Consider the following 11,606-nt stretch of genomic DNA (forward strand, 5'->3'; position numbering starts at 1 on the left):
CCCTGCACTGGAGGTTCTACATCTGTTACGTTATTTCTCACAACAGCCCTAAGAGGCATTACTGTCCCCATTTTGCAGATGGGGAAGCTGAGGTTCAGAAGTGGGAAGTGATCTGCTCAGGGTCACACAGTGAACCCGTGGCAGAGGAGGGATGAGAGAACTCCAGTTGCCTAACTTGTAAGTCAGGGTTCTCAGGGCCGGCCCAGCCCCTCCCAGAGCTTCTGCTCCCCTACACTCCCCCACCCTTGTATTCTCTCCTACCTTGAGGCTGACTCTGCTGATGCTGCCCTGGCCCTGGGCCAGGTCAGGGCAGCTCTGGCCACCCCAGGGCCTGGGAAGGAAGCACAGGGAAAGGAATGAAGTAGCCTCCTCCTCTCCGACCCCCAGACTGGACCTGGTGGCTCTCCCACCTCTTCTCTCAGGGCCCACACAGGCAGGATGAGCACCTGAAATCTCGGGGGGGGGGCGGGGCTGCGGGGCAGGGGAGGTCTATGCAGCAGCTTCCTCTCTGCTCCCTCCCCCAGCTGTCCACTCCACCTCCAGAGACAGAGAGACAGGGATGGGATGGGCCTGGGCCTGTATCAGGGCCAGAATACAGAAAAAGGACAGTACCCTAATAATTCAAAAGCTTGCCATTTGCTGAGGCCCACCCTATGCCAGGTTTAGCACTAGGTACCAGGCCTACATAATCTCCTTTAAGCCTTACAAATAATCCTAAAAGGTAGATATTATTGTCCTCATTTTTCAGGTAAGGAACTGAGGTCCAGAGTGGTAAAGTGACTTGCCTGGAGTCACACAGCTAGTGAGCCTTGGAGTTAAGACACTAGGATGGTATCACTCCAAAGGTTGGTTGGGCATCACCATGCTAATGGGGGCAAGATGAGGAAGTGCCTTGGCTGCCCCCTCCGTACACTCTGCCCCCCACTCCAGGCAATCAGCAGGGAGCAGAGGCCTGTGCCTCAGGGCCAGAGTCCCATTCCCACAGCCAGTGAGAACCAAGTCCAAGTGCACACATGGGATGTATCATCACGCTGGCCCAGGAGCATGCGAAGTCCCTACCCTGCTCTCCCTGTCCCTGACTCACCCGCAGCCCTGCCTCCTCTCAAGTGGGGAAAGAAAGGGAGGAGCAGTGCCATCTGGGCCTATAGGGCAGGTTCCTGCCAGACAGGGTAAAGGGAGGGGGTGTGACTTCCAGGGAGGGCACTGGCAGGGTGTGGGCACCCCTGGCCATCCAGGCTTCCAGGTATAGGGTGGCTAGGCCCTCCCCTCCTTTCTCTCTTTTGTGTGAGAGAGCAGCACAAACTCCTCCCCTCACTCTGGCCCCACCACGACTGCCTCCACTCCTCCCAGGGCAGGCTGGAGACAGCCGTGTCATGATAAGATCAGAACAAATTGCCCAGTCTCTGCACAGAGACACAAACACCCCGTGCCTGAGAGCACACGCCATGTTCTTTGCAGATACAGGGCCTGTGAGCTACTGAGGTCCTCTTCGTTATGCCCCTCCCAGCCATTCAGCCTGGCCACCCACAGAGCCTTTTCCCTTCCTCTCAGACATCAGGTAACAGTGAACCAGCTAGGAGAGATGTAGCAATTTGTTCAGGGTCACGTGGCCAGCGGCATCTAGGGTTAGGACAGAGCTCCGGCCCCCTGGCTTGCAGTCCCAAAATTTCTCCAAGCAACAGAGCAGCCCAGTGCTTCAGGATGTGGGCCCTGGAGTCAGACTGCTTAAGCCTGTGTCCCAGCCCCACCACTTCCCAGCTGTGTGACTGAGGCGGTGACTTAACCTCTCTGGACCTCCATTTCCTTATCTGACTCACACAAAATACCCGCCTTGTCTGGCTGCTGCGAGGATTAAATGAGATAATCCAGGTACAGCACCAAGCAAGTGACAAATAAAAGTTTAATGTTCTTACAATCTGAGATGACAGGGGGAAAACTTCTTCATGGCATTTAAGGGCGAATGCAGTGCAGTCTAAGCCAGCTCAGGAACCTGTCATACTCATGACAAAGGGACGTGAAGACCAGAGCTAAACTGGCCTGTGATGAAAGAAAGTCCACAGGGGCAGGAGGAGCCACCATATTTGCCTTTCAACTATCTCTGGAGAGAAAATCAGGAGTTCCCTGGCATGCCACCTGCCAGACTTAGGAAATTGCAAATTTGTTGTAAAGTTTTATAAAAGCACAGGAACTTTATAATATAAAGTCCACATAACCAAAATCGTGGTACACCGACAGGTATATTTTTATGCTCCCAGACACTCATACAGGATATTTGAACATCAGGTACACTCCAAGACGCACACCCACACCCTTGGGCCCAGGGGCGCCCCGAGCGGCCCTCCTCCAAACCCCTCACCTATCCCGGGATCTGGCCTCCTCCGGTATCGGCTTCCCCTTGCACTCCCTCCGGAGCCCTAGCCTGGCCAGGCGGCGAGCCAGGCGGGCCCCCAGGCCCCCGCGCCGCTCGGCCATGGCAAGGGCAAGGTCCCAGGCTCGGGGCGTCAGGACACCTGACCGATCCCGGGCCGCGGGGGCCACCCGGATCCCGCTCATTTACAGAGAAACGCCTCCTCCGGCCCGCCCCCCTGAGCAAACAGCGCCCGGCCCGCAGTGCGGGCGCGGGGTGAGGACCGATCCAGATGCTGCCCAAGCCCCAGGGCAGGGGGTGCGCTCTGCAGGGGTCGTCCCCACCCGGGCCACCCCCCACCCTTGCTTCCCCCACCCCCACCCCCGCCCCGCTGCAGCTCTTGGCCCTGTCTGTGCTACTTCTTTAGGCCTCCGGAAGCGCCAGGGGCCCACTGGGTCCCGGTACTGGAAGCCTTCAAGCTGGGCCTGCACAAAGTAGGCCGGAAAGGAAGGTCCTGGGGCTAGAAGGGGCCAGGAGGCTGGACTGAGCCAAGGGTCTTTCCCGCCCCCCCGGAGAAGGAGGAGCTAGAACGCAGGGGCGGAGCCAGGGGCGGGAATGGGCGTGATTGGGGAGGCTAGCCTGATTGGTTGGCATGTTGGGCGGGGCCAAAAGGGTGATAGGTGGGCTTGGAAACTAGACCTCGATACTGGTGGGGACCGACGTTGACCCTGCCCTTACCCTGCCATGGTGGACCCTTATGAGAGTTCTCTCTCGGTCCTGGAGACCCTATGACACAGCAGGAATCTCGTGTGTGGGGGAATCTTCCCCTGGTGGGGAAGCCTATCCGAAACCCACAGGGATGCGAACGGCGATCCCTGCTGGAAGTTGGCCAGCTATTATGATTTAATAATGGCTACTGTTGTGATTATAACCTGGGCCTCCTGTACCCCCAAAGGGCAGTACCCTTTCCCACCTGATGCTACCTCTCTTAACTCTCGGGGGGGCATACCTTGCACATTGGGGGATCCTCTGGGACTGCAGGAAGAAAGACCATCAGGAGGGTCCCAGTTCCCCAGGCTCTCTGCCAGTTCTTCCCTGCCGGCAGTCCTTGTAGGACCTTAACCCCTTCCCCGAGCTTGGTGCCTCCTTAGCCATTTGTTCTCTGTGATGACTGCTCCTGACACACAGGGGGACATCTTGCTTGTGGGTCATGAGTGGACACTGATATCCTTGTGTTCCTGCCTCTCCCACAGGGAGCTCAGATCCTGGCATGTACAGAGGGAGGAGTATGCCGCACCTGACCACGGCAGGGAGTACCAGCTGAGGGAGCACGTAGCAACTGTGAGACAAGAACGTTGCAGGAAGCAGCAGACAGGCATCTGGGCAGGTGCTGGAACATCTGTTCAGAAAAGAGGGCAGTGTGTCCTGTGCTTGGCAGCACGGTCTGCACCTTGCAGCGACCTGGAAGGCTGGACTGTCCATCAGCGAGCTGAGATGGTGGGGCTGGTCCCAGATAGGTCCCTAACAGAGAGTGGAACTCAAACCCAGCCAGAGTAGATGGCTGCAGGCACCCACCCCACGCGGTGGGTAGCATAGTCTCTTCCTGGCTGTGTTCCCTGAATTGCCAGGTGGAGTGGGGTGTGAAGTCTGGCAAATACATGGTGACCTCCCCCTCCACTATTGAAGCTCTGGAGGCCTCAACTCATCATAGAGAAAATCCTTTAATTGCTCTGCCCCTGCCCCCTCCCCAGGGCAGTCCTGGCACCACTGCTCAGGCTGGCTGCCCTTGCTTTCCCCGGGATGCTGAGGACACCTTGACCTTGTCCACGTCCCAGTCTATCTGCCTCTCTGATGGGGCCACCACAAGATCTAGTGCCCCCTGGTGCCATCGGGCAAGGCAGGCAAGAGACGCCAGGGGCAGGTGGGTGTGAGCAAGGCTGCAGGGCCGTGGTGCATGCAGCCGATGGTGCAGCTTCAGGTGAACGTGCTGGGTGAAGCGACTTGGGCAGACACTGCACTGGAAGGGCTGGGCCCCTGAGTGCAGGCGCAGGTGGGTCTTGAGGTTGCTGGAGCTGCTGAAGCGTTTGTGGCACATCTGATGGGAATGGGCACTGGCGTCAGCTCTGCCCACCTGGTTGACCCAGGATCTCTGCTCCCCCTCCCCATCTTGAAAATACCCCCCTACCACCTCCCTGTAATGCAGGCCTGGAAGCTTTCCCCCCATGATTCCTCCCTGGGACCCACAGTGTCTGGCAGATTGTAGCCAGTCAGAGTGGGTTAGTATCTTGGTTCTTTTACTCCCTGCATGACCTTGTATAGGTGACTTCCCCTCTCTGATCCTTGCTCTCCTTATTGTTAACATGAGAGTATTAATACCTAACCTCATAGGTATGGTGGACTGAATGAGATAACCACATAGAACCCTTATACGTGGGGCTGCAGCTTCAGTGGGCATAATTAACATTTACTGGGAGCTGCTACATGCCAGGAACTGTTCTCGTGTACTAGTCTTCTCCAGGACTCTGGAGAAGCAGGACTAAGTACTCTCCTAAACGCAGAGGCTCAGAGAAGTGAAGCCACTAGCCAAAGCTCACACAGCAAGTTGGAGGCAGAGATTTTGAACCCAGGTAGCCCGGACTATAACCACTATGCTGCTTTCATTTCTGCCTCTTTAAAACAGGAAAAGAGTCTGGGCCCTTCTGACCTCCCAAGGAACATGGTGAAACTCAAAGAGGGAGGGAGCTAACATGAGCTGATGTTATAAGTCGTGTTTATATACTTTACACACACTATAGCATTAACTCCTCCAACTATGCTGGGAAGTAGGCAATGGGTATCCCCAGGACCCCTAACTTCATTCTTCTCCCCCCACAAACATACATCTCTTTTCTCCCCTCCAGGCCCAGGGGGTGACCTCCAATATCACGTCCTGGCCCTTCCCTTCCACCTCCCTCTTCCCCCCAACCCTTGCCTCCTGTCCTGTCTCCACTTGCTCAGGATGGTTGGGGAATGGAGGCCACGGGTGCCATCCCCCAGGGGCCTAGAATTCTTCTGCAGCCTGCAGGAGTACAGGGGAGGGGGAGGATGGTCTCACCGGGCACTTGTGGGGCCGCTCCCCAGTATGCACCAGGTGGTGCTTCTGCAGGTGGGCGAGCTGGGTGAAGCTCTTCTGGCACAGGGCACACTGGAACGGGCGCTCCCCGCTGTGCACACGCAGATGGACCTGAGCCAGGTGTGGGAGAAATGCTGCCAACTGCCCAGAGCCCTCCAGCAGGGCCGGGGATCCTCTTCAAATCTCTACCCACATCCCCATAGGCACCAAGGCCTCTCAATCCCCCTGCATCTGTATCACCTCCCTGAAGGCCAATCTACCATTCCCCAGGATCCCCTCACTCTCTCTGCTGCCCTGCAAGAGGGGAGATGGCTGTGGTCAGCAGGCCAGGTGAGGGGTACCCTGTGTATGTGTGTGTGTGTGTGTGTGTGTGTGTGTGTGTGTGTGTGTGTATCTTGTGCAGTGCTTCTCGAAGTATGGTCCACAGACCCGCAGCATCACCTGGGAGAGTGTTAGAAATGCAGATTCTCAGGTCCCACCCCAGACCAGCTGAATTAAAATCTCTGGGGCTGAGCCTAGGAATCTGCATGTTTACTAGCTCTCCAGGTGGTTTGAGACTCGTTAAAGTTTAAGAATTCATGCCCTAGAGGATGCAGAAGGGCTGTTCTCCAATAACCCAATAACCGTAACTTTTCCTCAACTTCAGCAGGTGCCAACTCGCGCCTAGCTTCCGGTGTTTGCTGATACACAGAGATGTGCCCATGGTTGCCCCCTGCTGGACGTTGCCTATAATGATGTTAACAGCACAGCGCTGATGTGCAGGATTCCACATGAAAGAGGCTGGTTGTCAGGTCTGTGGTCTAGACTCACTAAAATCTACCTGTTCCCCCACCTGAACTTCAAATAAGTAAACAAGAGGAGGCTTAACTGGGAATCAGAGAGGATGATTGCTCAAGAAAGGGCTTTGCTCTAGATGTTGAGAGACTGAGATCAAGACCTGACTGCACCATTAAATCAAGGTAACCTTGGGCAAATCTTTTCTCAGTTTCCCTATTTTTTTTTTTTTTTTTTAGTTTCCCTATTTTTAACTTAGAGGATTTCATAGACAGTCTTTTAGTGTGGAGAGGACTCCTCTCTACCGATGTGAAACTGAGGGGCCAAATGAACCAGCCAAGGTCATAGGCCCTAGAGGTTGCCCAGGCGTTCCTTCTGGCTGTAAGGTCCTTGATTCTAGATGGGAGGGGGGTCATTGAAGGATGCTGAGGGGAGCCACTGAGCCCAGAGGTAGATACCTTGAGGTTGGAGATCTGCCTAAAGCTCTTGCTGCACACGTTGCACTCGTACAGGATTTTGCCATTCTCTTTCTTCAGTGGATAAGGCAGTGCCGAAGAGCCCGCCTGGGAGCCCGGCGGGGCCGACTTTGCTGGAACCACCCAGCCAGCACGCTCCAGCCCTGTGGAGTAGGTCCTGGCAGCTGCAGAGCCTGGATTCTGGGCCTGGGAAGGTTGGGTTTGGCCAGAGGCTTGAGAGGCCCCTGGGTAGGGGTGCAGGGTCTCCCCCTGGGTGCTGGAGTGCCCAGCCTCATAGACATTCATCAGCAAGCTGGGCACAGCCATGGTGGTGTAGGAGGTGTTCTGGGGCAGCATGAAGAGGGGGGGACACTGCACAGAAGGTAGGCCCCCACAGGTGACCAGGTAAGGTGAGGGCAGGAGAAGTGGGTATGCAGGATAGACCGGGCGGAGGTGGGATGGGAATTCTTTGGAGATGGGGGTGGGCAGGGGCCAGGAGCAGAAAGGCAAGGGGCTGGGGCTCTTTTTATCTTGCCAAGGGTTTGGGGAAGAGCTGTTGTGAGGAGAGAAGGATGGGTGGGGGGACCCCTCGCCAGCTCTTTCCAGCTGGCTTCCCATCTTGTCCCTGCTCAGAGGGTACTTGGCTGTGAGTTTCTCACCATTGGAGGAGCTGGCAGGCCGCCTTGGTGGCTGGTGCCCTGAGCAGGAAAGGGAAGACGGTCAGGGCCGCACAGACTCGGGTAAAGTTCTGCTCTGCATCAACCTGCCTGGCTCGGAGCTGAGAGACGGCTCTAGCCTGCACGGCATCTCCCCTCTCTGGGCTTTCCTGGTCTGCAATTGCCCTTGCCAATAAAAGAGGCTAGAATTTGTGCAGCGCATAATGATTTCAGAGAGAGAAAACGATTCAAGAAACCTATTAGACGTACAGGTGGAGAAGTCAAGTGGGTAGTTGGGTGAATTGGTTTGGAGATTAATGGAGCAGCCTGAGCTGGAGACATAAATCTGGGTGCCATGGGCCCAAATGAGATCCCATAAAATGTGGTCCTAGATCTGCTGTGTCCAAAATGGTAGCCACCAGACACATTTAAATTGATTAAAATAAGTACAGTAAAAACTTCAGTTCCTCACTTGCACTAGCCACACTTAAAAGGCTCAGTAGGTATCAGACAGCACAAGTACAGAGCATTTCCATTATTGCAGGAAGTTCTATCAAACTGCTACTCTAGATAAAGAGAACATGAGAGGAGGGGGGAAAGAAGAGAGAGGAGAGGAGAAGAGAGGAGATGGGAACAGGGGAGGAGGCGGCTCTGGACTGAGTTCCTGAGCAGGGGAAGACTTAGGAGGTAAGTAATGGAGAGTAAGCAATGGAGACTGAGGTGCAACAGCCAGTGAGGTAGGAGTTAAACTGGGAGTGATATAAAGTAAAATACTAAATATGTACAAAGATTAAAAAGTAGATTGTCTGCTTGGATCCTCATTTATTCACTCAACCAGCTTTACTGAGCTGCTTTACTCTGTGCTGGGGAAATAAAGGACACAGCAGCATGGTCCCTGCCCTCCAGGTCGAGTTGCATAAGGAAATGGTGTATCATAAGCAATAAATGTAGAACATAGGTTAGTGAGATTGTACTTTTGTGGAAGAAGAAACTGGCCTCCATGATGTCATGGAGCCAGAAAGGGCAGAACCAGGACTCCACCCCCGACTCCCTGACTCCCAGGGCTCCTGTCTTATGAAACAGGAGCCTCTAGCTCAAACGTTCTAGGCAGACAAAGCGCCACTCTCAATCCCCGGGAATAGCTACGCCTACACCAGATCCCATACCCATGCCTGAGAAAACCACTGCTCACCTCCTCTGCTCACCTCTGCTCACGTGTCACCACCTGAGAGCCCCTCGCACCCCCAGGCAGAGCTCCAGCTCAAAATGTGGCAGTAACGCGTGCTTGAGGCTCTGTCCTCATGAGTGACACTGGGTCCGCAATGTCTCTCATCCCCAAACCTAACAGTGCTTCCCACCTCCAGCCTCCACCAAGGTGCAGCCCCGTGCCCTGGGCTTACTTGTGCTCAAGGCATCCTCTCTGAGACCCTGCGGGGCTGTGCCCGGGGGTGCCGACTGCAGGGTGCACAGGTATACGTCCAGGCCCTGAGGGCAGGCCAGCAGGGAAGACCTGGCCAGTGCCAGTGGCAAGGGGCACAGCCAGCTGGCACAGGACGGGCCATGGGCATCCACTGTGTCTGGAAGTGGCCTGAGGGCTGGGAAGACCTGGAGGGCAGGGGGAAGGGGCTTGGGGGCTAGGGACTGGGAGTCCCCTGGGATAGTCCCTTGGGATGGTTCCACCCCTAGTTTGGTTTCCAAACGGGGAGGAGAAGCTAAGACCACCCCCCAACATACACCCACCTCCACCATGTCTGTCACTCAAATGGTTTCCCCTTCCCTCCTCCGCGTTCCCAAGGGGCTTACACGTCCACCCCCAGGATTACCCTCCCCCTGCCCCAGAACCCCTCACTCAGCCCTGTTCTTCCTCCTACCCTTCCTTCCTGACCACCCTCAGACTACCTACTTGAATGGAGCCAAGGTGAACTGAGAGAAAATCCTCATCAAAGACTGTGTACCCCACAGGAGGGCCCTGAGCCTCCTCCCTCTAAGGCCCAGGTCACGGTCACACAGCCAAGCTTCCTGCATGGCCCTGTCCCTTCTCATGCCTCACAGGAGAGTCGGGACCCTGGGGCACAGGAGAGTCTCTGGCACTTCCAAGGGCACATTCCCATGATGTGCCGGGATAGGGGTGCTCAGGAACAGGGGAATCGAAGTCCCTTCAGATTTTCCCCCTACTTCTTCCTAACATCCCCACCTTCCAGAAGCAGCCTGGCCTCAAAATTGGGGATGGGACCGCACCTTACCTGATCGCCTTGGCAGAGCTGGAAGTCCGAGTGGGGGGACAGGGAGCCTCCTGTGCTCCCCAGGGGCTTAGTCTTGTGGCAACAACCCAACTCTGGAGCAGGTTCCCCCTTCATGCCCCCACTACCTGCTGGGAAGACAGGTCAGTCACAGGTGAGCAGTGAAGGTCCTCCAAATAAGAGCCTGTCTTCGAGGGCTGGCTCTCCCAGGAAACCACTGTGTGACCTTGAGTCAGTCACTGCCCCTCCTGGCCTCAGTTTCCTTATCTGCAAACTGGGAGAGTTGGACTGGCTGATGTGATAGGACTCTCTCAGCAATGACATCAAAGCCAATAATGCTTTCCTGGTAGGGGCAAGAAGAGGATTGAATGGAGACTGGCCAATCAGAGGCAAAGAGCAGAGCTGGCCTGATCCCCATCCCTGGGGAAGAGAGGAGAGAGGGAGGTCCTCATGGAGGTACTTCCAGGTGAGCTCAGAGATCTGAGGAAACATTCCAGACCTCCTCAGGGCCACAGGGAATTGAGACGCTATTCCAAGACTCTACCAACCTCAGGCTCCGCACTGAGGGGCGCCCCTGCCCCCCCAGCTCATCCACACAGCTTTTCTGGGCAGCTGAGGAAGCCCCAGTGTCCCGCCACCCAGACTTCCCAAGCTCAGCTTCCTCAGCAGGGGCGGTCTGAGCGAGCGGACCCAGAGTCCCCGGTCCTGACTGGGCTGACAGGAGGCTGCCCCGTGCCAGCTGTCTGATCAGCTAGCGCCTCACTTCTCTGCTGCTTTCACTGAGGGCCGCGCAGCCCAGGGACCACGCAGCTCGGCAAGTGTCCTGAGGCCCTTCCCCTTCCCCTCCGTAACCCTCCTTAACCCCCGGTGCCCCTCAGAGCCTGGCAGCCTCACGCGGGTGTCTCATTCCTCCAAAACCCGGTCTCCTCTCCCTCTTCCCTGACTCCTCCCAACCTGCCCCAGGTCTCAGAACACCCCAGAAGGAGAGGCGGCCTGGGTGAGGCTCTTCACCTGGCTCGGCAGAAGTCCCCTCTGGCTGGGGAAGGAAGCAGGGGGGCAGGTGGGCAGCCAGTCTCTGTCTGTGTTTGAGTCCCCCGTGGGTGTGAGAGGTGACAGGAAGGTGCTACATTTGAAGTTGCCACAAATAGGAAGGGGGGGCAGGCAGGCGGGCGGGGGCCCTCCGGGACCTGACAAGGGCGAGCCGCCCACCTGCCTTTACCTACCTGAGACAACACTGCCAGAGCTTGGGGCCACAGTAAACTGGAGCTACTGGAATTTCAGTGTGTGGGCTGGGATGGAGTGGGGGTGGTTAACTCTGGCTCTCAGAGAACTCAGATGGCTGAGCAGGAGGGGGACAGCGCAGGGCTCAGAGGCTGGAGCTGGGGTCCTTCCGGGGAAGGGGGCCCAAAGGAGACAGAGACGGGCAGTGATGCTGACAGGGAAGACAGTGACGGGGTTGGCAGGGACAGGAACAGGCAGAGACAAGAGCAGGCAACATAGGGTGAGGCAGGGGAGAAAGCAGGAATCCGATCTCACACAGCAGGGGCCCAGGAGGCAGCGAGTACGTCTTCCTCCTCTTCGTCCCATCTCTGATTTCTCGGTTCTGGGGAATCCTTTCTCTAATTTAGATAGAATGCCGAGGCCCCCCCTCTGGGCAAGAGATAATTCAAAGACACAGCAGAATGCTTGTAAGGCATGACTCGATATCAAAAGGGAGACCCTTTAGGCCAGAAACAGCTTCAGGCTGAGCAATTTCATCGTTCCTGTGAGCAAGAGAAGGTGCACCGCCCCCCGGCCTCACACAGATTCTGCCCGGTTGGTGTGTCCGCAGTGTCTGGCCCAGTGTGGCAGCCCCATCCAGGCCTCAAACTCCACCTGGCCATGCCACCCAGGTGGCATGGAATGCACAGGGACATCTCGAACTCCCCATTGTAGGCAAGGGGCATGGTACTCTGCCAGCTCAGCCCCTGGTCAGTACTCACTTCCACTATGGCCCCCGTCACGTCCTGTCATAATCATTTG

At 56.3% G+C, this 11,606-nt stretch overlaps 1 protein-coding gene across 1 annotated transcript; it reads right to left on the bottom strand.

The window, feature by feature from the left end:
- Positions 1-4,118: 4,118 nt before the first annotated feature.
- Positions 4,119-10,176, bottom strand: ZNF683 (zinc finger protein 683). Its single transcript, XM_059895880.1, has 6 exons — positions 10,133-10,176; positions 9,588-9,715; positions 8,745-8,949; positions 6,692-7,386; positions 5,442-5,570; positions 4,119-4,442 (listed from the first exon to the last, which is right to left on the bottom strand). Exons 2-6 carry the CDS (start codon positions 9,699-9,701, stop codon positions 4,119-4,121), a joined length of 1,467 nt encoding a protein of 488 aa, XP_059751863.1. The 5' UTR covers positions 9,702-9,715; positions 10,133-10,176.
- Positions 10,177-11,606: the final 1,430 nt, after the last annotated feature.

This window comes from Balaenoptera ricei, chromosome 1 (genome assembly GCF_028023285.1).
Source record: "Balaenoptera ricei isolate mBalRic1 chromosome 1, mBalRic1.hap2, whole genome shotgun sequence".
In the NCBI taxonomy this organism is placed as follows: Eukaryota; Metazoa; Chordata; class Mammalia; order Artiodactyla; family Balaenopteridae; genus Balaenoptera; species Balaenoptera ricei.

Excerpts from the sequence above, each read along its gene's own strand:
- ZNF683 (XM_059895880.1), bottom strand. The coding sequence starts at position 9,701 with ATGAAGGGGGAACCTGCTCCAGAGTTGGGTTGTTGCCACAAGACTAAG. Across the intron at positions 7,387-8,744 it reads AGAGGATGCCTTGAGCACAA|GGCACCAGCCACCAAGGCGG; the intron begins GTAAGCCCAGGG and ends TTTCCTGCTCAG. Across the intron at positions 4,443-5,441 it reads AGCGGCCCCACAAGTGCCCG|ATGTGCCACAAACGCTTCAG; the intron begins GTGAGACCATCC and ends CATTCCCATCAG.